Genomic DNA, 26,476 nt, shown 5'->3' on the forward strand with positions numbered 1-26,476 from the left:
GGTCCACAGTGTTGGGTCCCCTGCAATCAGACCTCCTATCCCCTATCCTTTCGATAGGGGATAAGATGTCTAGGAGCAGAGTACCCTTTAAGCCTCACAAGTTCGGGTTTATAATCCTGGGCCAATTTCTTCTTCCATATATTTTTTAAGGCTCTATCTTTCTGATTCAGAGCTAAAAATCCCTCCGCCCCCCCCCCCCCCCCCCCCCCCATAGACCTAGTTAAAGGGTTATCCAAAGATTGTAGCTTATCAATTCTCTACAGGATAGCAGAGCACGGTATTGGGCTATCTTAGATTGTATCATAGAAAATGAATAGAGCAGCAGTGTGCATGCTCTGCTGATGCACTACTCTCTCCATGGTCTGGTTCCCACTGATCAGATACAAATCTGTCCCAGGGATAGGTGATAAATAATAATCCTTGAATAAATCCTTTTAATAATAAAAATCATTGTATTAATAATAAAAAGTTATTCAGTAATAGAAAAACAGAGCTAATTTCTTTTAAAAAAAAAACAGCACCACTTCGGTCCTCAGGTTGTGTGTGGTATTACAACTTTGCTCCATTCACTTCAATCGAATATCGCACACAGCCTGACGACAGGCTTGGCGCTGTTTTTTGAAGTATATAGATCTTTTTTTTTTTTCTTCTAATCCTGGATAACACCTTTTAATGCTCCATGGTATGGTAAGCCAAGCACTGTGTATACCCAGCAGCTTATGACTGCTTTGAGCAGGTAACAGCCGCAGTCAGTGATCAGCATTGGAGATAGTTCCGATGCCAGTCGTAAACCACTTAGATGCCACTGTCAATGCTGAGTGCTCTCTTTTTCTCTGTTTTTAACTACTTTGGGTCATCTGTCTTCTCAGAACATTGGCTTTACTGGGCCTTGCCTATCAGAATGTGTTTCCGGTTTCCAGTCTGGTTGAAAAAAGTGGATGTTATATGTCCGTGCCCAGTTGGCAAAAACTCTTTTCTCCGTGATAAAGCGGTGGTGGCTTCCTTTGCGCCCTCGTTCATGGGAGATGTACATAGTACATTCATCTGGTCCCAAAGGTTCATAGTAATGGTAAGGTACTGACGTGTGGTTGGCAGCCCTGTAAAAAGAACGAGAAGATTAGGCAAGGAACAAAATCACAATTCTATTCATGACCATAGATGGTCAACAGCCCGATGTTGGCACCAAGGTGTGAGAGATCATCCACCATTTATTATGAGCAAGTAAGGATTTGCTCCTTATACCAATTTCTGGCATATGTCATGGTAAACCTATTGGTGCACAGAGGCCATGCCCCTCGTGCATACCCCACCTGTTTTTATGGTACGGGAGAAAAGTGCAAAATGTCACAAAATTTGTCAATGTGACTTGTGGCAAAATTTGAGGGGGGAAATCTATCAGTCTGAGTAAATCAAGTTCTTTGAATCGCAATGAAGAAAAACGTGTCTAGGCACTGTAAGGGTTAATAACCCAATAAACCATGCACGCCACGAGTATAACCACTCAGTCAGATGGCCCTGGGGGTGTTCTATGCTATCTGAATGATACAGCACAAATCTAATCCTCATAAAGAAAGTAAGGCATGGCACTCACCACAGGGACTTCTGTAGGTTTGTTGTAGCGTTACAGCAAAATAACATCCTTCAGACTGACACGAGGAGAGAAGGTGGGACTAAGGTGACGGCCCATTTCACATCATAGTTACACCACTAAAATTGTCACTGACGTGAAACAGACTGTCACCTCATTCCTGCCCCTACATCTCAGCTTGTCAGCCTGAAGGATCTGTTATTTTTCTGTAAGTCTACTATAAGCTTACAAAAGTCCCTGTGGTGAGTGTCATGCTTTACTTTATCTCTATATAAAGATTGTAAATCAAGTTATTTTACCTGTTCTTTTTAATGTTAAAGATCCTCTTCTGTCTTTGGTGAATTGCATGCTGGAGGCAGGCCCGCGGGCTGGATTTGAATATTCATGAGCGCTGGTCACGTAAGCGCTCAGTAGGCACAAGCAGTCACGTGACCAGGGCCCATGCATATTCAAATCCAGCTGGCAGCCCCTCCTCCAGCGCACATTTCACCGAAGACAGAAGAGGCTCTTCAGAGGGACTGGGTGCCGGAATGCAGGTACGTGTATGAGTCAGGGACCCCACATAGGTCTCCGTGTGGGTGAACGGGTGACTATTTTCCTTTAATAAGTTCAGTGATGGTGTAAAGAGTCAGACTACCACCAATCTAAGGACAGGCCATCACTTTTTAGCCCAAATAACCCCTTTGATTAAGAGAAGCATGAAATGGCTGAGAGTCAGAAATAAAAAAATTCTCTTTCTAAATTACTTTTAAAACACAAGCGATTTTAATTTCCTCGGGGATATAAGATCTATCGACGTACACGCCTCCGAAAGGGGGAACTGTCCAACTGTATAATAATATTGAGCTGTAATCATAATCTGGAACCTAAAAATTTACATCCTGAATCAATATCTGGAGTGAATGATGAATATACAGCCAGTCAGGCATATAGCAGAATATTAAGACAGAACTAGAGTCAATTCACAGACACAGATCCGGGAAAGGAATGTTAAGCAGGAAACATATGCGCAACATCTGTCTTCTCACCTTTTTAATGAATTCACAATAATAAATACAAATTTAAAGTCAGTTTTAAGGAAAGAGAATATGTGAAAAATGATTGTGGATTATACATGTATTATGAGAAGTAGAGGAGAAAATAAGTCGCGAAGATGAATAATCATACGCTGGTAACTAACGCCGGCAGGAGAGGGCGGGATTACCTATGGAAATTAGAGTAACTAATGCAGGCAGAAAGGGGCGGGATTACCTATGGAAATGAGAGTAACTAACGCCGGCAGGAGAGGGCGGGATTACTTATGGAAATGAGAGTAACTAATGCAGGCAGAAAGGGGCGGGATTACCTATGGAAATGAGAGTAACTAATGCAGGCAGAAAGGGGCGGATTACCTATGGAAATGAGAGTAACTAATGCAGGCAGAAAAGGGCGGGATTACCTATGGAAATGAGAGTAACTAATGCAGGCAGAAAGGGGTGGGGTTACCTATGGAAATGAGAGTAACTAATGCAGGCAGAAAGGGGCAGATTACATATGGAAATGAGGGTAACTAATGCAGGCAGAAAGGGGTGGGATTACCTATGGAAATGAGGGTAACTAGTGCAGGCAGAAAGGGGCGGGATTACCTATGGAAATGAGGGAAACTAGTGCAGGCAGAAAGGGGCGGATTACCTATGGAAATGAGGTAACTAGTGCAGGCAAAAAGGGGCGGAGCCAGACAGGGTTCAGACAATTGTGGTCATAGTGGGTGCCCGGGCCTGAAGAGGGGACATGTCCTGGATCCCGGATGAGTGTGGCTTTTATTAACACAACAGTGCCTGTGACAGAACAGATTGCTGGTGACTCCATGTTCTGTCACTTTCGAGGCAGCCAGGACGGGTAACATCTCTGTGCAATGTTGTTTGCATTGAAGCTCAGAATAGAGGAACTGCTTAGGGAACAATACTATCTGGGGGCTTTACAGAGCCTAATAGTGTATGGGAGTCTAACACTATATGGGGGGCTTTATGGAGCCTAATAGTGTATGGGGGTTTAATACTATATGGGGGCATTATGGAGCCTAATAGAGTATTGGGGTGTCTAATACTATATGGGGGCTTTATGGAGCCTAATAGTGTATGGGGGTTTAATACTATATGGGGGCTTTATGGAGCCTAATAGTGTATGGGGGTTTAATACTATATGGGGGCATTATGGAGCCTAATAGAGTATTGGGGTGTCTAATACTATATGGGGGCTTTATTGGTCCTAATAGCATATGGGGGTTTAAATACTATATGGGGGCTTTATGGAGCCTAATAGTGTATGGGAATCTTATACTTTATGGGGGCATTATGGAGCCTAATAGTGTAGGGGGCCTAACTTCTATATAGGGGCACAATGTGAGCACTTTTACTGTCTGGGGAAAAACATAGAGAGTTTATAAAGAGGCGAGGAGGTGCTGAAACAAGGAGCCTAAAAATTTTGTATGGAACAATGGTATGGAAATATTTCCAAAAATTGGGACATCAATCAGGGTCCAGGACTCACAGAGATGGATAAAGTGCAAAAATTGATTTGAAATAGATGCTAGAATTTTTGGAAGTATTTCCATCCCATTGTTACAGCAGGATCACTGGACGGACCCAGAGGCTGCGTTCTCTTATCCACGCTCTACTAGATGTTATGCTCTTAGCATAACCCCTAGAGGTAAAGGGCCATCCATACGGCTATTTTTGTATATACTCTGGTCTGTCTTGGTAATCTGCACGTGCACCTCTTTTGTCATGGCTGGGAAATGTTTTTAATTACACCTATACTGTACGGGCTGCGGAGTTGTCACATCTATATGGTCATTGTATGTGGAAATACTGGTTTTTGTATAGTGGAGTAACAAAGGATAAGTTCACTTTTCTCATACTGTCTATATACTCCTCCTTCCATTCACTGGGAAATTAGTCCTTTTGTCCAGTAATACAGACTTACACAGTAATAGAATACACAGGAAAGAATATTTAGCACCTTCAAAGCAGTTGGCTAAATCAAATATCCCCCCCACCCAAAAAAATAATGTAAATTCCAGGTTCTAGTGCAACACAACAGGAAAAAAAACACCAAGGGGGCTGAATACTTTCACAAGGCACTGTAGGACTGGCCAAATGTGCCGATTGCATACAGATTTATTATTATTTAAAAAAAATCACCCAAAAAAAAAAAAACATTTGAATTATTTATCCCCTAGACGACACAGGGTAAACTTGTACGCTGGTACTTAAAGGGGTATTCTGGAAAAAAAAAAAAAAAAAAAAGTTTTCAAATCAACTGGTGCCAGAAAGTTATACAGATTTGTAAATTACATCTAATAAAAACCTTAATCCTTCCAGTACTATCAGCTGCTGTATGCTCCAGAGGAAGTTGTGCAGTTCTTTCCAGTCTGACCACAGTGCTCTCTTCTGACACCTTTGTCCGTGTCAGGAACTGTCCAGAGTAGGAGTAAATCCCCATAGCAAACCTCTCCTGCTCTGGACAGTTCCTGACATGGACAGAGGTGTCAGCAGAGAACACTGTGGTCAGACTGGAAAGAACTACACAACTTCCTCTGGAGCATACAGCAGCTAATACAATAAGTACTGGAAGGATTAAGATTTTTAAATTGAAGTAATTTACAAATCTGTATAACTTTTTGGCACCAGTTGAAACAAAAACATTCATTTTCCCCTGGAGTATCCCTTTAAGGACCCAGTACATGTACTCCCTGTGCATGCTAAGAGACTTTGAGGATAGCTCAGGAGCTGAGTATGCTTCACATGAGTTCTGGCTGCAAAAATGTCCAAACTATTAAAATTAACTATACATGTAAATGGTATGCGGCGTTAACTATATATGTATGGTATGCGGCGGTAACTATATATGTATGGTATGCGGCGTTAATGAAAAGAAAAACAACTGCAGATTTCTGGTCACATTACATTCCAGGAAAAATTTTATTAAAAGGGATCAAAAAGTCACATGCATCGATAAAAACTACAGATCATGGCGCAAAAAATAAGCCCTCAAAACAGCCGCGTATATGGAAAAGTATGAAATCTATTTTTTATTAATTATATAGACAGGATAAAGAGAAGATGTCAGTTTTACCGTAAAGTTGTTTGCATTGGTTTTTTTTTTTTATTAACTTTTTTTATTTTTTTATTTTTTTCCCACAAGTAATATGTTTTTTGGGTGCACTGTACATTTTATGGTAAAATGAAAGGTGGCATTACAAAGTACAAATGGGCACGCAATATGGGTCTGTAGTGGGAAAGACATAAGAGTTATGGGGAGAGATTTATCAAAACCTGTGCAGAGGGAGAGCGGTGCAGTTGCCCACAGCAACCAATCAGATTGCGTCTTACATTTTTTTTTTTTTTTAAAGAGGCCTTGTTAAAAATGAAAGAAGCGATCTGATTGGTTGCTATGGGCAACTGGTCAATGTAAACTTTGCTCAGGTTTTGATAAATTTCCCCCATGGTTCTTAAAAAGCGAGGAGGAAAAAAAAAATGAAAATGCAGAAATGAAAATTGGATGTGTCCTCTCTTGGGGAGATTTATCAAAACCTTTGCAGAAGAAAAGTTGACCAGTTTCCCATAGCAACCAATCAGATCACTTCTTTTTTTATTTTATTTTTTATTTAAGAAGCAATCTGACTGGTTACTACTGGTAACTGGTCAACTTTTCCTCTGCTCAGGTTTTGATAAAACTCCTTAACTGGGTGTAAAATTTAGTCAAAAATGTGAAAAAAAAATGTTGTTGTTTAGTTTTTAATTGAAAGTAAAAAATGTGATAAAAACTGAATTGCACCTGAACGTTCATTCCAATCTAGAGACGCAATGTTGCACGTTCTCTGCACCCTGGTCCCCGTCCTAGACAAAGCCTCAATAACATCTGCTGTCTGCGCCATTACTCTATGCTCTAGATGTCTGGTTGGTCGCATTAAATCTTCATCTCTCCCATCGTCCACTGGTTCATTGACTCCATAACATTACGTCCAATACCTTTGAGACGTCCTTCGTATGAACAGATAAGATATCCACTTAGTTCCATGGCGGTGATTAGACGCAATTGGTTCTCTCTCCTAATTAATACTTATGGTTGACAACCATTACGGTGTTCTAATCCTAGAGAGTCCTAAATAAGGATTAATACAGAGATCACCGTGGCGGAGAACACGGCCAGACGATCATTACGTCGATGGGAAACCAATCTCTGTTAACTCCTACTACATGTTATATAGGAAATGGAAGGATGTACTTAGCCCCTGGTATAATGACTCGCTGTGGAGAGTAATAAGTAATATATTGATTTAGTCCTTTTAGATAAATGTCATTTCGAGCTCCCGAGTCTCCTTTCTGCAAACCTACGGGAGTGTGCCTGGCTGCCGAAAGGATGGAGGAAAATGGAAATATTAAGATCAAAGTCAAAAGGATAGAAAGAAGCCAAGAGGTGCCATTCTGTTTGAAGTCCATGTTCTCGGTTATAAGAACCTAAATCCTTCTTTCTGAGGTCAAGTGCATTTATAAATCTACTAAAGGTTTGGAGTGAAGAGCTGAAGACGTAACAGTGAGGTAAAGTCTTATAGGTTGTGCGGTGCTAAAGAGGAAAAGCATAGAACGTGTTGGCAGATAAGAACCATCCGGCACATCTGGTCCAATATCCTGAATACTATGAATAGTCCTTGGCCCTATCTTATTTAAAGGACAGCCTTATGCCTATCCCTATCTTATATGAAGGATAGCCTTATACCTATCCCTATCTTATATGAAGGATAGCCTTATGCCTATCCCTATCTTATATGAAGGATAGCCTTATGCCTATCCCTATCTTATATGAAGGATAGCCTTATGCCTATCCCTATCTTATATGAAGGATAGCCTTATGCCTATCCCTATCTTATATGAAGGATAGCCTTATGCCTATCCCTATCTTATATGAAGGATAGCCTTATGCCTATCCCTATCTTATAATAAGGATAGCCGTATGTCTATCCCTATCTTATATGAAGAATAGCCTTATGTTTATCCCTATCTTATATGAAGGATACCCTTATGCCTATCTTATATGAAGGATAACCTTATACTTATTCTAGGCAATGCAAAGTAACTCTTCTCTTCTCTTAGCCTTCAAACATAACGAAGTCAAAAAATTATCCTGTATTTTATTTATTTATTTATTTTACTGTAAAGACACATACAATTATAGCCGGTGTCACCTTGGCAGTTGTCACACTGCTGGTCTTGCTTTACGTCGCCAGATGTCTTTTGCCCAATATTAAAGGAGAACTCCAGAATATAAAAAATTTCCCCCATACTACCGGCAGTAAAAAAAAATAAAGATGTACATACCTTCCTTCGCTCCCCCGGGGCTTCCGGTAACCGTCTCCGGTCTCCGCCACAATCCTCTTCCTGGATGCTGGTGGTCGGCGAGTCATACTGCGTTCAGCCAATCACCGGCCGCAGTGAAGTCCCAACAAAATTCTTCACTACACCGGCACCTGCTGCCGGGGCCGAAAACGTCACACTGCCGCTCAGCCTATCACCGGCCGAGTCGGGACTTCGCTGCGGCCGGTGATTGGCTGAGTGCAGTATGACTCGCCGACCACCAGCAACCAGGAAGGGGATCATGGCGGAGACTGGAGCCGGTTATCGGAGGCCTCGGGGGAGCGGAGGAAGGTATGTACATCTTTATTTTTTTTACTGCCGGCAGTATGGAGGACAATTTTTATATTCTGGAGTTCTCCTTTAACATGCGAGCAGCAAGTACAATTTTCACCCACATAACTGTTATAGGTGCATTAAAAATAATGAATGGATCAGCAAGAATAAGGTTTTTTTTTCCCTGTCCCCTCACCCCGATGCCCCCAATAATCACACCTTTTTTCAGCTATCTTTCCCTTAAAGTCAGTGTTTCACTCCAACTAGAGGTCTTAGAACATGACTGGGAATGTGTGCCAAGCCAGAAATCTCAACAGACGGAAGAGTAAACCACTGATTTTAAGGTAAAGTTACCTGGAAATGGTAGAGTGAGTTACAGATGGGCATTATTCTCTTGTAGAGGGATCTCTGACTTGGCAAACATCACCAGTCATGTTCTAAGACTCCTAATTGGATAAAAAAAAAAAAAGGCATGCACCTTTTAATACATTTGCCGCTTCTTTACTTAAAGGGCTTGTCCCTGGTAAAATATAGCTTCTAGTTAAATTCAGCCCTAAATTCTGAACATTTGTTTTAACTTCACAATGTAAAAAATGCTCATATCACAGATATTCCAGGAATAATGCTAGTATAGCGCCACCTGCTGTTTATTTTTAATAGTTTGAGGAGCAGGGGAGATGCTAAGCAAATGCAATTGCAGTATCCTTCTCTGCCCAGTAGAGAGGGCCCTGAAGCTTCAGAGGGGTCTGTCTCCCCCACCAGGTGCCCTCCACATACCGGCTGGAGAATAGAGAGAAGCAAGACTAAGACTATGCCTGTCTACCTCCATACTCCACCACTGAGGCACTGAAAAGGGAACAGAGGGAGGTGTAATTCTAGCGTAATTAGAATATTTAAATACATTGAAATTCCCCCAAAAATTCTGAATAAGGCACTATACTTAAAGGGGTCCTCCGGTCCTCCAGCGTTCTGAACATTTTGTTAAAAAACGGTCAGAGCTGGAGGCCGTTATCCTTATGACACGGCCACGCCCCCCTTGTGATGTAACACCACGCCCCCTCCATTCATGTCTATAGGAGGGGCGTGTCGACGAATAAGATGTCTAGCAGCGGAGTACCCCTTTAACTATAGATAATATTTTTCATGGGACAACCCCTATAAGACAGGTAGACGACACGCCCCTCCTATAGACATGAATGAAGGGGGCGTGGCAATGACGTCACGACCACTGCTGCAGGAACCTGACATTTGTCTACAACGCCGGGTGCTACGGTAGATCCTTTGGATAGGGGATAAGATGTCTAGCAGCGGAGTACCCCTTTTAACTATAGATAATATTTTTCATGGGACAACCCCTATAAGATAGTTTTTGGAATTCCAGATGGACTTTGTTTGGATACATAAAATAGCATAAAGGGAAAAAAAAAAAGACAAAACGTGAGAATTTACCTGCAGAAATCCGGTGGGACCATCCCGTACACATTGATTGTATCGCAGAGCTCTAATGCAATGGACATGGTGAACCATCCCGTACTGAGCCAAGTGTTGGAGACTTTCCTGCAAGAAGAAGAAGGTGAAATTCTATTACTATATAAATACTATAGAAAATCATCATAACATAAACTATATCAACACTTATCTCTACCATAAAGAAGACATAAGGTTTGTGTCACAAAACACACTGACATGATAAAAAATAGAAACAAGTCCCATGCATTACAATCAAAATCTTCAGCAAGAGAAAGAAATACACTGGGCACTCACCATTCGATGCTTGCGTGGATTTATTAATAAGAACGGTACATCAGTGCGGCCTGTTGAAGCGCAAAGTATTGCGAGAAACGGACCGTAGCCTGTGAAACATCCCTTCATGAGAGTCTGCCGCACTGATGTACCGTTCTGATTAATAAATCCACGCAAGCATCGAATGGTGAGTGCCCAGTGTATTTCTTTCTCTTGCTGAAGATTTTGATTGTAATGCATGGGACTCTGTTTGCGATATATAAATAAATATTATTATTTTACTGTCTTTACATTTGTAATGCTATAATATTAGTAAAGGGGGTAAGAGTTCTCCTTAAGAAGACACCATTACTGGTGTGTGGAGCTTTATAGGCCATTAGCCCTCTACTGGGCATTCTGGGAAGAGGATAGGGGATAAGATGTCTGGTCTCGGGGGTCCCGCCGCTGGGGACCCCCGCAGTATTGCATGCGGCATCCACCTGTTTTTTGTGCGGAAGCGCTGGAGGGTCCGAGTCGCGACTACGGGAACGGAAGTCCGTGACATCAGGACTCCGCCCCCGTGTGACGTCACGCCCGTCCCCTCAATGCAAGTCTATGGTAAGGGGCGTCACTGGATAGGGGATAAGATGTCTAGGGTGGGAGTACCCCTTTAAGCACTTGAGGAAAGCACCAGGACTACTAGCAGTACGTATATCCTTGGAAATACACACAGGGTGCCCCTTAATGGCGACCTATGACCTCTTTAGAAAGCATCCACCATCATTATCCAAGAAGACCCACTGCTCCACAGATTCTGGAACATCGAGGGGAGAATATTTGGAAAGTTTCAGATTGTGCGCAAAAATAGTGGGGGGGGGGGGGGGGGAATAAAAGTGCAACTTTTTAAAATAAAAATACTGATTGCCACAAGGCCTCATTTACGACAGCAAATGTTGCAGAAATGGAAGCCAGCTCCGAACTGAGAGGTGTGCAAGTTTTAGTAATTCCAGTGCAAGAGAAAATGGGCGGAGCTGTATATAATGGCGACGTATGAAAATACAATGCTCAGTAACCCCCCCCCCCCCCTTCCTCTCATTATATATCTTTTGCTTCTAATTCACGAAAAATAGGTTCCATTGACTTTTTTTTTATGTCTAGAAGGCCTAAAGTGTCAACTGGGTGGAGACCACTGCTTAGTCCTGAACAGGGAGAGCCTCAGGATTACATCCCATTGAGTAGTGACTGTCCTCTTCATAGTTGCAATATATAAGTTGTCACCACTGCTGAGAATGGGGTGTAAACCAGAGGCTCCTCCTATTAAAAATTCTGAGGCGACAACCACCCAGTTGAAAGTCTAGTCCAGTGTTTTTCAACCAGGGTGCCTCCAGCTGTTGCAAAACTACAGACAAAGGCTTTCTGGGCATGCTGGGAGTTGTAGTTTTGCATCAGCTGGAGTTACATTGATTGGAAAATACTGTTCCAACACTGGTTATTAAGAAAAAAACAACAGCTGCTTTCTTCCAGTAACCACCAGTGCCACCCTTGTCTTCAGTTTAAATGTGGTATTACAGCTCAGTATCATTGAGCTAGATGGAGCCTAATTATAATACCACATACAACCTGAGGACCGGGGTGGCACTGTTTTGGGGAAAAAAGTCTGTTTGTTTCTTTTTTCCCCTTTAAATCCTAAAATAACATAAATTCTCCAATATCCTATTTGTTCCATGGACCCGTTTCGATAGCCGTGAAAAGCTTTCATGTCAATCCTCTCCTCTAAGGATATTAAAGCGCTACATGCAGCCCCCGTCTTCCCCATCAGCATCCAAATTACAGGGATACGGAGAAAAACACCAAGTTCAGAAGAAAGCCGTTTATTAGCTAATGGTGTGAACACTGTAATTACTCCGTATGGAAGGAATTTTCCCCACATTAGTATCCATATCTGCAGAAATGCTATGGGGTTCTGACAGATAAAGAAATGCATTATTCTGAGATGACGCTGGGAGAGAACATTAAGGATAATACCCAGCTTTATATACTCTAACCACTGCTGAGATCTGTAGTCCCACAGGCTGCTGACCTTACAGTGGGGACCAAAAGTTTGGGCACCCCAGGTAAAAATTTGTATTAATGTGCATAAAGAAGCCAAGGAAAGATGGAAAAATCTCCAAAGGCATCAAATTACAGATTAGACATTCTTATAATATGTCAACAAAAGTTGGATTTTATTTCCATCATTTATACTTTCAAAATAACAGAAAAAAATTATGGCATCTGCAAAAGTTTGGGCACCCTGCAGAATTTATAGCCTGCACTGCCCCCTTTGCAAAGCTGAGACCTGCCGGTGTCATGGATTGTTCTCAATCATCATCTGGGAAGACCAGGTGATGTCAAAGGTTTTAAATGCCCAGACTCATCTGACCTTGCCCCAACAATCAGCACCATGGGTTCTTCTAAGCAGTTGTCTAGAAATCTGAAACTGAAAATAGTTGACGCTCACAAAGCTGGAGAAGGCTATAAGAAGATAGCAAAACGTTTTCAGATGTCAATATCCTCTGTTCAGAATGTAATTAAGAAATGGCAGTCATCAGGAACAGTGGAAGTTAATGCAAGATCTCGAAGACCAAGAAAAATATCAGACAGAACAGCTCGCAGGATTGTGAGAAAAACAATTCAAAACCCACGTTTGACTGCACAATCCCTCCAGAAAGATCTGTCAGACACTGGAGTTGTGGTACACTATTCCACTATAAAGAGATACTTGTACAAATATGGTCTTCATGGAAGAGTCATCAGAAGAAAACCTCTTCTACATCCTCACCACAAAAATCAGCATTTGAACTTTGCAAATGAACATATAGACAAGCCTGATGCATTTTGGAAACAAGTTCTTATCGGTCCGATAAGGTTAAAATTGAACTTTTTGGCCGGAATGAGCAAAGGTACGTTTGGAGAAGAAGGGGAACAGAATTTAATGAAAAGAACCTCTGTCCAACTGTTAAGCATGGGGGTGGATCAATCATGCTTTGGGGTTGTATTGCAGCCAGTGGCACAGGGAACATCTCACGAGTAGAAGGAAAAATTGATTCAATAAAATTTCAGCAAATTTTGGATGCTAACTTGATGCCATCTGTGAAAAAGCTGAAGTTAAAGAGAGAACGGCTTCTACAAATGGATAATGATCCTAAACACACCTCGAAATCCATGGGGGATTTCATCAAGAGGTGTAAACTAAAGGTTTTGCCATTGCCTTCACAATCTCCTGACCTCAACATAATTGAAAATCTATGGATAGACCTTAAAAGAGCAGTGCGTGACAGACAGCCCAGAAATCTCAAAGAACTGGAAGACTTTTGTAAGGAAGAATGGGCAAAGATACCTCAAACAAGAATTGAAAGACTCTTGGCTGGCTACAAAAAGCGTTTACAAGCTGTGATACCTGCCAAAGGGGGCAGTACAAGATATTAACTCTGCAGGGTGCCCAAACTTTTGCAGACGCCATTTTTTTTGTTTTCTGTTATTTTGAAAGTGTAAATGATGGAAATAAAATCTAACTTTTGTTGACATATTATAAGAATGTCTAATCTGTAATTTGATGCCTTTTGGAGATTTTTCCATCTTTCCTTGGCTTCTTTATGCACATTAATATAAATTTTTACCTGGGGTGCCCAAACTTTTGATCCCCACTGTAACTGTGGAGAAATTCTACTCTAAGGGTACGTTCACACGGGCGGATTACATGCGGAATTTCCGCAGCATATTTTGCCACCATTGACTTCAATGGGTCTGCAGAAAATCTGCAATAGAGGCAGATTTTCCAACAGACCCATTGAAATCAATGGTAGCAAATTCCACAGCAGATTTTCTGCAGCAAATACGCTGCGTAAATTAAGCAGATAATCCGCCCCTGTGAACATACCCTAATAAAAGATTGAGTGAGCACAGAGGAGTGCTAGTCCCGCCCTCACTTCCTGAACTTTGTCCCAGCCTGTGCTTCAGCTGGGACAAAAATGATGCTGCAGCCACACAGGATTATGTTCTGGATGGTATGGGGACCCCTAGTGGTCTTTTTTTTTTTTATAAGCCATGATTTCTTTAAGTATATTAGAAAGGTTAATGTTTTGCCAAGATGTACAACATATAAAAAGTTTTTTTCTGATTCTGACAGTGTCTATTTAAAGGGGTATTCCAGGCAAAACCTTTTTTTATATATATCAAGTGGCTCCGGAAAGTTAAACAGATTTGTAAATTCCTTCTATTAAAAAATCTTAATCCTTCCAATAGTTATTAGCTTATGAAATTTTCTGTCTAACTGCTCAATGATGATGTCACGTCCCGGGACGTGAGTTGTCAGAGAGCAGTTAGACAGAAAACAACAACTCAACTTCAGAAGCTAATAACTATTGGAAGGATTAATATTTTTTAATAGAAGTAATTTACAAATCTGTTTAACTTTCCGGAGCCAGTTGATATATAAAAAAAAGTTTTGGCCTGGAATACCCCTTTAATGATCGGGCCAATAAAAATTATTGCATTTAGTTTTTTTCTCCTTCTTACTATTTTTACTGTATTACATCTGTCAATTTCCCACCTACAGAGCCATTCGAGGACTTCTTTTATGTTGGATCAATTGTACTTCATATTGACATAACTTATGTTACCACAAAATCTACGGCGAGGCAACATTGGAAAAAAACATAATTTTAAGACTTTTGGAAGCTTAATTTCTCCGCAGTAACCTTTCCGGTAACAGTGACACAGGTCCATATGATTACGATGATACCCAATTTGTATAGGTTTGGTATTATTTTATTACTTTAATATTAATATATTAATATTAAAAATGATAACTTTTTGTAAGAAAATTAGTAGGCTTAAAATTCCCCTCTTCTGACCCTATAGGGGACTATTACATGAAGTCTTTTGATTAACACTCTTAGGGTGCGTTCACACGCTAGTAACTAGCAGAGGGTTTCCCGCTGCGGGAAACCCACTGCAAGTTACGCTACCATTCATTTGAATAGGTCCGCGGAAAGTCCGCAAATCTGACACTATTGTGGACTGTCTGTGGACCAATTTAAATCAATGGTAGCGTAACTCGCAGCAGGATTCCCTCAGCGGGAAGGAATAGCGTGTGAACGCACCCTTAGATGCTATTCCAAAGTACAGTGCTGATCAGCTGCCTGTATTCCCAGAGCACTGATCAGACAGCACGGAGGCAGGTAGGAACCCTTTGGCCATCATCTCAGCTGATCTGGACCCTGTTATTCCCCCGATCTGGACCCTGTTATTCCCCCATGTAGGTCCTGGTTAGCCCCCCGGAATACACCAGCATTAGTCATTTTAACTTTTTGATCCTATGATCTCTTTGATCACATGATCGCCGCATTTAAGGGTTAAACCGGTGGAAAACATTTCGTTTTTTAATCAACTGGTGCCAGAAAGTTATACAGATTTGAAAATTACTTCTATTTAAAAATCGTAATCCTTCCAGTACTTATCAGCAGCTCCACAGTAAGTTGTGTAGTTCTTTCCAGTCTGACCACAGTGCTCTCTACTGTCACCTCTGTCCGTGTCAGTAACTGTCCAGAGCAGGATAAGTTTGCTAAGGGGATTTGCTCCTACTCTGGACAGTTCCTGACACGGACAGAGGTGTCAGCAGAGAGCACTGTGGTCAAACTAAAAAGAAATTCTAAAAAAAAAAAGAAATTCCTGTGGAGCATACAGCAGCTGATAAGTACTGGAAGGATTAAGATTTTTACAGTAATTTTCAAATTTGTTTAACTTTCTGGCACTAGTTGATTTAAAAAAAAAAAAAAAAAAAGAAAGAAATTCCACCGGAGTACCCCTTTAAAGGAAAGCTGTCAGCCAGTTCACCCACACTAAACCCAATACCCTGAGTTATAGTGTGGGTGAACAGGAGTCCATACACAGGTCACTTACTTTTTAAAGTTTTCTTGGCGCCGAGTTGTCGTCCTCTAAAGTTCCGTATTTTTGTCGTTCATTGCACTCTGAAGGCGGGTCCCCCGCTGGCAGCCTTGCTTTGGGTCCTAGAGGAAGGGGCCTTAGCCCGCCCCCCTGTTCACATATTCATTTTTCCCCTGAGCGCATGCGCTGAAGATTTTACCCAGCTCTCGCGTCCTGATGACGTCAGAGCTGTACATCGGGAGAGCGCTCTGCACAGTGTAACTGCGGGTGTAGGCAGTGTAACTGAGGACCCGCCTTCAGAGCGCAAATGAAGGCCAAAATTACGGAACTTTATCAGATGACAACTCGGCGGCAAGAAAACCTAAAAAAGTAAGTGTATGGACTCCTCTTCACCCACTCTATAATCCAGTGTATTGGGTTTAGTGTGGGTGAACTGGCTGACAATTTTCCTTTAAGCTGTGAGTCCTGGCTGCTGACAACAGCCAGCACTCACCATCTATGAAGTGAGTGCTGCTCCTGTTGCTTGCTTCATAGACAAACGCCACATGATGTGCTTATCTAATTTGGACCCCCAACAATCACAAGAATTGGGGTCCCTTTTCCCAAGTGACTAGAGAGGCAGCGTGCATGCTGGGCTACTGCTTCATCCACATCTATGGGGCTTCCACACGTACGGCGCCTTGCAGGGAGTTTATGTTCACACAGAATAATTCCACCTTAAATGGAATGGGAGATACAATAGGACCGCGCGGCGTACCTGCCTCTGCAGTAGGTAATCCGTATACTCAGACCTGACATCTGTATACCGTGAGTGTATAATCAATATCAGATAATAATATAGCACAAAACAGGAGAAACAGCCGCACACGTAATGCTGGGTTGGTTTCACTCGGGAGGCAAATCTGGGCAGCTGCTATATTTCAGCTTCAATGTGCATGTGTTCTGAATGGGGAGAGGGGAGAAAGCCGCTGCCAGAAGCTGCCTTTGGCTGTCCGGACATGCTAGGAGTTGTAGTTTTGCAATAGCTGGAGGGCACACTGTTTGGAAAACACTGGATTACAGGTTGGTCTGATTAGACACTGGGTTCTGAAACGTTCTCTGAGGCTACTTTGGGGTAGTGTACCTCTTGATGAGATGTGAGTTGTGGTTTTGCAACAGCTGTAGGCACATTGGTTGGGAAAAGCTGGACTATGCTAAGGGTAGAATCACACCATGTCACGCCCCCTCCCATAGACTTGCATTTAGGGGGTGGGGCGTGATGTCATGAGGGGGGGGGGGGCTATGACCTCACGAGCTCCCTGCACCAGCTCCAGCGTTCGGAACAGTTTGTTCCAAATGCTAAGCAGCGGAGTACCCCTTTAAGTTTCTTTCTAATGAATTCATCATAAATGAGTGAATATTAATAAACTCTTGGGATCAAAGTTCCCCCCCCCCCCCCAATGACCAATCACCTCTGTCCATCTTGGACCTGTCAGATCTACCATCTTTTATTGGAAGACGGACATTTACGCTTGATTTATTCGCCACCGGCACTTACATCTAAAGCCACAAATACTCAGGTAGATCTGAAGAAATTACATCACGCTGCATCTTTTGATATCGGTCTCTTATTCCCCAGGTCGGTCCTAACATGAGTATAAATATTAAAAGGAATTGATTTATTGGCCGCAGAGCTATGAGTTTGCATATACTGTGAGACTAAAGAGATCATAGAAAGGAGCGGGAGTCAATATTAAGACATCACCATCCACCATGACAAGAGGAGCTCTATGTCATTGACTTATAAAATGTCCTATTGATGCAGAACATTGTTATACCACCTTAAAATGCATTAGACCCTTATGTCCACCCTCTGCCCCCGTATATTATATCGGTTTCATTCTTTACTCTCCTCATTCTGAACAATTACACGTCAGACGGCAGAGGTAGGACGAGAGCCCTCAACTAGATCAATCATCTGTATGATGCTGAATGTAAAGATATCATACCACCTTAAGAGACAGAAGATTTCTGCTTCGCTATATATTAAATAATAAAGTCCCATTAATGGTGGATTAAAGGAGAAGTATCATGGAGAAAAGTTTATTCCTTAGCGTATCACGACCCTTCCATAAATCATTATGGGAGAGACGTTCAGCTATCTCTGGCACTCCAGGTCGTGACGTGCCGCTCCTGGGGCTCCATACAGGAGATTGAGGGGGGTCCCAGTGGTCAAACCCCCCACAATATAAAACTTATCCCCTATACGTTTTTCCCCATGATATATCTCCTTTAAGTAGACCAACCAGAGGCCATTGGCTATTCTCTAAATTTGGCCACAGTGCAGACCTATCAAGCCGTGTTTATAGTCATCACCAATTTTTTGTGCTAGATAACAGACCGGACCCCAGATCTGACCACCCATCCTCCTGGCTCCTGAGCTGCTCTTTAGGTCCAGGCACTGGGTCCTGACCAGTAATAGGAACCCAAGAGCAAGGAGGTCGAGTATCACCGACTGCCATATTTTGCAGTACTTCAATAGATAAGGACTGAAGTGAAGTAAAAAAAAAAGCAGAAACTCTGATCTAGGGGAAGGGGTTAATGACTCTGACCCATAGGAGGTTACTGCCAGGAAACCATGGTAGTCTAGGTCATAGAAGTTGCTTGTTATCAACTTCCATGGTGGTCTAAGGAAAGGAAATTGTTAGTTACCCCATTCCTGGTGGTTAAGGGAAGTTGCAGGGTTAGTGTCAGCATCCCTGGTGATCTTTGGTCTAATCTTTGATGGCCTAGAGCAGATAAAGAGTTAATGCTAGTATCAGGGCCGTTTGAAGGAATTTGGGTCCCCAAGCAAAGTGGACATGTAGGCCCCCCCCCCCCCCTTGATGTTCACGCACGTCACGCTCTAGGGCCGGCGTCAGGAAGTAGTAACGCCGGCCCTTGAATTCTTGGAGCGCAACGTGATTGAACGTCGATACGAGGCTCCCACATTATGTGCAGCAGAGTTCCCCCACATTAGGTGCAGAAGAGTTCCCCCCATATTAGGTAGGCAGTGTTCCCCCCACATTACGTGCAGCATAGTTCCCCCCACATTAGGTTGGCAGTGTTCCCCCCACTTTAGGTTGGCAGTGTTCCCCCACATTTGGCTGGCAGTGTTCCCCCCCCACATTAGGTAGGCAGTGTTCCCCCATATAAGCCTTGCAGTGTTCCCCGACTTTAGGCTGGCAGTGTTCCCCCACATTAGGTTGGCAGTGTTCCCCCCACATTAGGTAGGCAGTGTTCTCCCCACATTAGGTTGTTAGTGTTCCCCCACATTTGGCTGGCAGTGTTCCCCCCACATTAGGTAGGCAGTGTTCCCCCACATTTGGCTGGCAGTGTTCCCCCCACATTAGGCTGGCAGTGTTCCCCCACATTAGGCTGGCAGTGTTCCCCCACATTAGGCTGGCAGTGTTCCCCCACATTAGGCTGCCAGTGTTCCCCCACATTAGGTAGGCAGTGTTCCCCCCCACATTAGGTTGGCAGTGTTCCCCCACATTAGGTTGGCAGTGTTCCCCCACATTAGGCTGGCAGTGTTCCCCCACATTAGGCTGGCAGTGTTCCCCCACATTAGGCTGGCAGTGTTCCCCCACATTAGGCTGGCAGTATGCCTGTGTACTGCCCCACTTCAGTGTTACGACCAACCGCTCCTCCGGTCCGGCCATGGCATTAGTTCCTGGACCGGAGAAGCGGTGGTCGGAACACCGAAGATGACGTCCCGCTGGTCACTTACCAAGCTGGCCAGTGCACGTCTTCCTACTCCTCGATGCTCCGGTCTTCTGCGCTTCCATTGCTATGGGCGCACGCACGGGACGTCAGTGTGCTATCTCCTGGCGGCCCATGTGTTTTTAAACTTAACGCGGGGACGGAGAGAGGTAACGGGGGCATCCCTGTGTCCTAAAAACATCTTTCGGGACACAGGGATGTCCTTAATTGATGGGGGGAATTGCCTTGTCGCTACAGGACAAGCAAGCATCGGCTCTGCTTGGGGCCCCCGGCCCGATCGGCAATTGCTTGGTTTGCCTGTTCTGTAGCGACGGGCCTGGCTGGTATCCCTGATGGAAGTGAAAGGGTGAGTCTCCAAATCCATGGTTGTCTACAGCAATGGATGAGTTCAATGGGTTGTCTAGAAAACTAGGAGAAAAAAAATTTTACTCACCTGCTGCCAGTTTCCCACCAACACCAGTCCCTGTTGCTCAGCACTTTTTGCTCTCCTCTAACATACATAGGAAATGTTGTCTCAGCCAATTAATGTCCACAGTGGTGACCCCCCCCTCCCCCTCCTCAGCCAGTGACTGGGCCACCTCCTTGTGTTGAGAGAAGAGCAGGAAGTGTTGAGCAGTGGAGAACGGCTCTGTCAGATGAGCACCAGCACAGAATTGGCATTAGGTGAATACAGGTCTTATCCCAACCTAAGCAGGATTTAAAGGTATGCTCTGGGGAAGTATATATATATATATATATATATATATATATATATATATATAAAGCCCCACAGCCACCAAACTATCTGTATATATTTCCTGTAATTGATACTGCCTGATATGCATGGCTTTCTTTGGCCCCTGTGGTCTTCTCTGGCTGCTTGGTATTCTTTTTTTATCCTGCAATATTAATATTTCTTTTCTCAGCAGCCATTGCAGCTCTCCTCTTACTGTTATCCAACTCCCTCTCTAAGAGCAGCCCTCACCCTCCTGCTCTGTGAGGTGAGAAATTCAGTGTCTGATTGGCTGAGGCTGCACACATCTCCCAGCTAAAGGGAACATGACCCTGTGGTAGAGGCTGTGATGCAAAGGGCAGATGGAATTACCTTAGGGGCAGATGGCATTAACCCCTTGTATTTGTGATGCCAGGGTGTGGTTTATCCTCAATACCACACGAAGGTATACCGCTGCATCCTGGGCTAGGCACGGGGGCAATAATGACTCCAATAACGATGCCAAGTTACTGATAACGGTAGCTTTACTGAGGTTAGAGAGGTAGAAAAGTCTATACAGTTCAGCCAGGGCCCATGAAGGTGACCAGTAACTTCAGAGACCTTAAAGGGGACCTCTCATCAAATAAACTTTTGATATATTTTAGATTAATGAATGTTGAATAACTTCCCAATACCATGTTAATGAAAAATATGCTTCTTTCTATTGTATTTTTCCCGATCAGTCCTGTCAGCAAGCATTTCTGACTCATGCTGGAGTCCTAAACACTCAGAGCTGCCAGCCTGCTTTGTTCACAGCCAAACAGGCTGTGAACAAAGCAGGCTGGCAGCTCTGAGTGTTCTCCTTTGTGAACAAAGCAGACTGGCAGCTCTGAGTGTTTAGGACTCCAGCATGGGTCTGACATGCTTGCTGCCAGGACTGGTAGGGAGACCCCTAGTGGTCATTTCTTCAAAGTGGAAAATTAAATAGAAAGAAGCATATTTTTTAATAACATGCAATTGTAAAGTTATTCTGCATACATTAATCTATAATATATCAAAAGTTTTTTTTGATGAGAGGTACCCTTTAAGAGCTTGCTGGGACTTGTAGTAGAGGTGGAACATTTAGTGCAGGCCACGTTGACTAGACAGATGACTGTGACTTGACTGACAAGTCTGTGACTGTGGTTACTTGCAGGTTTGTAGCTTGTAGCTGCAGACTGGACTTGACGCCTCCTATGACTCTGGACACACTCTTAGGCTCAACTTGACTGAACCTCAGCAAAGACTAAGAGAGAGAGCAGAGGCTCCAGCCAGAGACTCTGGTGGGGTCCCAGTGGTCACCCCTAGGTCACCTTGTCAATGATACCTCTAACAATTACATCACAACTCACAGTCTAAAAGATACAACACTCTTGCATATATAAAACATAGGGATGATATACAATTACAACAAACAGATGCAGGGGGGCACCCAGGGGACACTGCAGGAGGCTGCCTGACAGGGCAGCAAGGGTACGGGGTAACACCTCCTGTACTGGGCCACCACAACCCATTAGTGCAGGGCAGAAACCACATGATCTGTGTCTCTCAGGAGGGTGGGGGCTGCTTTCAGAGAGGGACATGGACAGAGACACAATAAATGGCTGGATGATGTATTTTCCTCACTCCCTGGGTGTAAGTGACAATTGAAAGAGGGGAAACCGCTCTATATAGCTAATAAATGGTATTTAGACAATTAAATAGGTTGGTGAGAGGGAATGGATAGGCTACGGGTTTAGTTCCCCAGAGTACCCATTTAAAATAAAACCAATTCTATGGACAACCTCTTTAATCCTATATACATGAGGTCCAGTGTATAACTCAGCTCTCCATGCCTTGGCACTGTCCTGACTGCACTCAACTTCCTGTTCTCGTGGCGAACTGATCGTAAGGGCCCCGTTCACACTGAGGAATTCACAAGGAAATTTACTCTAGTAATTCCTTGTGAATTCTCCGCTTTAAAAAATACAACATCTCTTATTCCCATAGACCTTAATGTATTTTGCTCTTTCTCGTTCAAACTGCGGAAATTCCGTTCGTGGAATTCCACAGCGGAATTCCTCTCTGCTTGAAGAAAGAGCATATTCATTCTTTTAGCGGAATGCGCAAGCAGAATCCCATAGAATTCAATTGTAAAAAAAAATTCTGCCCGACGCTGTTTTCACGCGGAATTCGCACAAAAAAAAAAAAAAAAAAGGAGAAATTCTAATTAGTGGTTGTCATCCAGCAAAAAAAACTGTTTCCTCCTATATTTCCACGTGGAAATTTTGCGTCAATTGCGCGCAAATTCCACGTGAAAAAAATTCCGCGGCAGAATTTTTAAGCGAGAATTCCTCAGTGTGAACGGGGTCTAAAGGAGCAGGGAGGGGACAACTAGGACTCAAGGTGAGTTTCACGAATGCTTCACCTGATTTTTAAAAGGAGGCTTCAGGGAGTCTACACAGGAGCAGAGACAAAAAAAATGATGGTTGCTAGGGGCAACCATGTCCCCTATAAATATTGCGCAGTCCACATATCATTTCTTTTATTGATGGTTATTGATGGCAGGTGTAAGGACAACATAACTTCCCTTCAAAGGAAAGAAACTATTTGCTAAGACCATAGATCTGGCTTTATTCATTAATGCTTGAAGGGGTACTCCCGTGTTAAACAATTTTTTTAAATCAATTGGTGCCAGAAAGTTAAACAAATTACTTCTATTAAAAAAATCTTATTCCTTTCAGCACTTATCGGCTGCTGTATGCTCCACAGGAAGTTCTTTACTTTTTGAATTTCTTTTCTGTCTCACCACAGTGCTCTCTGCTGACACCTCTGTCCATGTCAGGAACTGTCCAGAGCAGGATAGATTTGCTATGGGGATTTGCTCCTACTCTGGACAGTTCCTCACATGGACAGAGGTGTCAACAGAGAGCACTGTGGTCAGACTGGAAAGAAATTAAAAAAGAAAAGAATTTATTCCGTAGTATACAGCAGCTGATAAGTTCTGGAAGGATTAATATTTTTAAATAGAAGTCATTTACAAATCTGTTTAACTTTCTGTTAACAGTTGACATAAAAAAAATGTTTTCCACTGGAGTACCCCTTTAAATATTTTACTCATCACTGCTACCAACTCATGGGAACATCCATCCTGTTTAAAGGGGAAGGATGCTTTGGACAATTAGAAGTATCTCCTGAAAATGACCTAATTTGTTTTCTGTAATGACTTCTGTTTCTCTGTAGCGCCCCAGTAGGGCAAATGAAGTATTACACTGTTCTCACTGAAGTCAATGGGCGGTCCATGAACACAATGCCAAGTATGGTCCTCCAAAAAGAAAGAAACCCCTAGTAGATAATAGAATGGGGTGTTTTTGTATGACAGACAGCCTTTTTAAGAAGAATCGGGAAGAAGGCTATGAGAATATGTTGTAATAATACTCTCTGGGACCTCGAAGCAATCATTCATCGGGCGCACAAAGTGCCCATCTGGCACCACCATAACTAACACTTAACATAAACAAAATGTCCAGCCGAAACCACAGCAAATAATATTAATGTATCTTTCCTGAAAGCAGCCTGGTGTCGTTTCTCATATATCCATCTCCATTTCGGATCAATAATTAAAATCCTGTCCCGCGAATTCCTCTTGAATATTAATGAAACGCAAATCTAAAATAAAAAAAAAGGGAATGAAAATCCCGGCTCCATGGTTAGTGATGGGTGAAGAGCCGTGACATGGTTCAGATGATTCACACGTCGCTCCGTTCTGTTTCTCGTTATCAATTATCCACTTATCTGACAAGTGAAATTGTTCTCGAATAACCAACGTCACGGAATAAAATAGCGCCACTTCACATGGAACGTGTTTGCTATTCCTTTCCTTGGAAGGTTGTTTAACCCTTCAAACCCCTGGAGGTTCTTTGGACCATGACTGCTCTTGGTTGGAAAGAAGACCCAAGACTAAATGTCAATGATCACTGCGAGTCCTATAGTCATTTTTCTACTTCACGGAGCGGAACGTTCCCGGTTATGTCACATGATCGGTCAGAATTGTATCAGCTTGATGCACTTCATGTTAAGATATTAACATGAAACTTGGCCACATGTTACTTATATGTCAACAACAAACAGGATCGGTGATTTAACCCTTACTCACCCCCATTTGCCAGGGGCGGGGTTTTTGTTTAAAGTCCCATACAAGTCAATGGGAAATATATGTTACTGCATAACTTCTAAACGGCTGGAGATATTTCCATAATACTTGGTCACATGTTACTTATATGTCCATTTAAAATATAGGATAGTGAATTTAACCCTTAACCACCCCCATTTGTGAGGGTTGGGGTTTTTGTTTAAAGTCCCATGCAAATCAATGGAAAATGTATGTTCCAGCATAACTTCCGTACGGCTGGAGATATTTCAATAACTGGTACACATATTACGGGATAGGAGGTTGAGATAGGAGGTCAAGATAGGAGGTCGTGATAGGAGGACGGGATAGGAGTACAGGATAGGAGGTCGGGATAGGAGTTCCAGATAGGAGGTCGAGATATGAGGACGGGAAAGGAGGACGGGATAGGAGGTCTAGGAGGATGGGATAGGAGGACGGGATAGGAGGTCGAGATAGGAGGATGGCATAGAAGGTTGGGATAGGAGGTCGGGATATGAGGATGGGATATAGGGTTGGGATATGACAACAATATATGAGGTCGGGATATGAAGTCAAAAGCTTCCTCTGTTGATTTTCCTCCACAACAAGGATTAGGAAGGAAAAACCGGGCAACGCCGGATACTCAGCTAGTAAAAAATAAATAAAATTGTATATGGTTCTACAGTATACAGTTCCTATGCACATTTATCTCCATGGTTACAGACTACAAACAAACTGTGTAGTCAGATCCTGCTGTCTTGTTGTTATCTATCCCCTACTTTTTGCTTTTGCTATTATACATTTGGTAAGGCTATGTTCACACAACATTTTTTTTCACGTGAATAATAGCACATATTCTGCACTGTAATCCACATGAAATCTGGCACCAAGCCATTTCCCATACATGTGAACTGGGTTTCTGTAACCTTGGTTACATGTTTTTGTTGTGAATTTTCTTCTACTGCCCTGGAATTTAATCTCACGCAGAAATAAGTGGCCTGTCCCTTATTAATGCTGGAAATGCTGAGGGTTACCCCCACTGAATGACAATGGGGCTAAGGACCTCAAAACACATAATTTGGAACTGCCAATCCTTTTGGGATTTCGGAAGGATCGGATAACCATCTTATATGTATGGAGGCCTTCACTCTCACCCCCAGCAGACAATGTAAGAGAGAAGGGGGACTGACAGTGATCTTTATGTGAATCTGCTGAACATTTGCCACACACCCATAGCAGCAAGCAGCGGCACCGAGGACTCTATGGAATCTTTCACAACGGGGAAAACTAGGATGGTGGTAAAGGATTAAGTATAATGAAAGGAATTTATTTGGAAATGACCTACGTGTTTCAAGAACCTTTCTCTCTTCCTCGGGTCCTGGGAGACCTCTTGAAATGCGTAGTATTTAGAAACATAGAATGTGTCGGCAGATAAGAACCATTTGGCCCATCTAGTCTGCCCAATAATCTGAATCCCATCAATCGTCCCTGGCCCTATCTTATATGAAGGATAGCCTTATGCTTATCCCATGCATGCTTAAACTCCTTCACTGTATTTGCAGCGACCACTTCTGCAGGAAGGCTATTCCACGCATCCACTACTCTCTCAGTAAAGTAATACTTCCTCATATTACTTTTAAACCTTCGCCCCTCTAATTTAAAACGATGTCCTCTTGTGGTAGTTTATCTTTATCGTGTTGATTCCCTTTATGTTTTTTAAAGTTTCTATCATATCCCCTCTGTCTTTTCTTCCAAGCTATACATGTTAAGGTCCTTTAACCTTTCCTGGTACGTTTTATCCTGCAATCCATGTACTAGTTTAGTATCTTCTCTGAACTCTCTCTAGAATACCTATATCCTTCTGGAGATACGGCCTCCAGTACTGCGCACAATACTCCAAGTGAGGTCTCACCAGTGTTCTGTACAGCGGCATGAGCACTTCTCTCTCTACTGCTTATACCTCTCCCTAT

General features: G+C 42.8%; 1 protein-coding gene across 1 annotated transcript in view; it reads right to left on the bottom strand.

Moving 5' to 3' along the window:
- Positions 1-420: 420 nt before the first annotated feature.
- Positions 421-26,476, bottom strand: part of ST6GALNAC5 (ST6 N-acetylgalactosaminide alpha-2,6-sialyltransferase 5) — a 151,934-nt gene continuing 125,878 nt past the window's right edge. Inside the window, exons 4-5 of the mRNA XM_056532661.1 lie at positions 9,706-9,813; positions 421-1,097 (exon numbers count right to left, since the gene is read on the bottom strand). Of these exons, the coding sequence (XP_056388636.1) occupies positions 866-1,097; positions 9,706-9,813 (340 nt within the window). The 3' untranslated portion in view covers positions 421-865. The remainder of the gene's footprint in view (positions 1,098-9,705; positions 9,814-26,476) is intronic.

The sequence above is a fragment of the Hyla sarda genome, chromosome 7 (genome assembly GCF_029499605.1).
Source record: "Hyla sarda isolate aHylSar1 chromosome 7, aHylSar1.hap1, whole genome shotgun sequence".
Classification (NCBI taxonomy): domain Eukaryota; kingdom Metazoa; phylum Chordata; class Amphibia; order Anura; family Hylidae; genus Hyla; species Hyla sarda.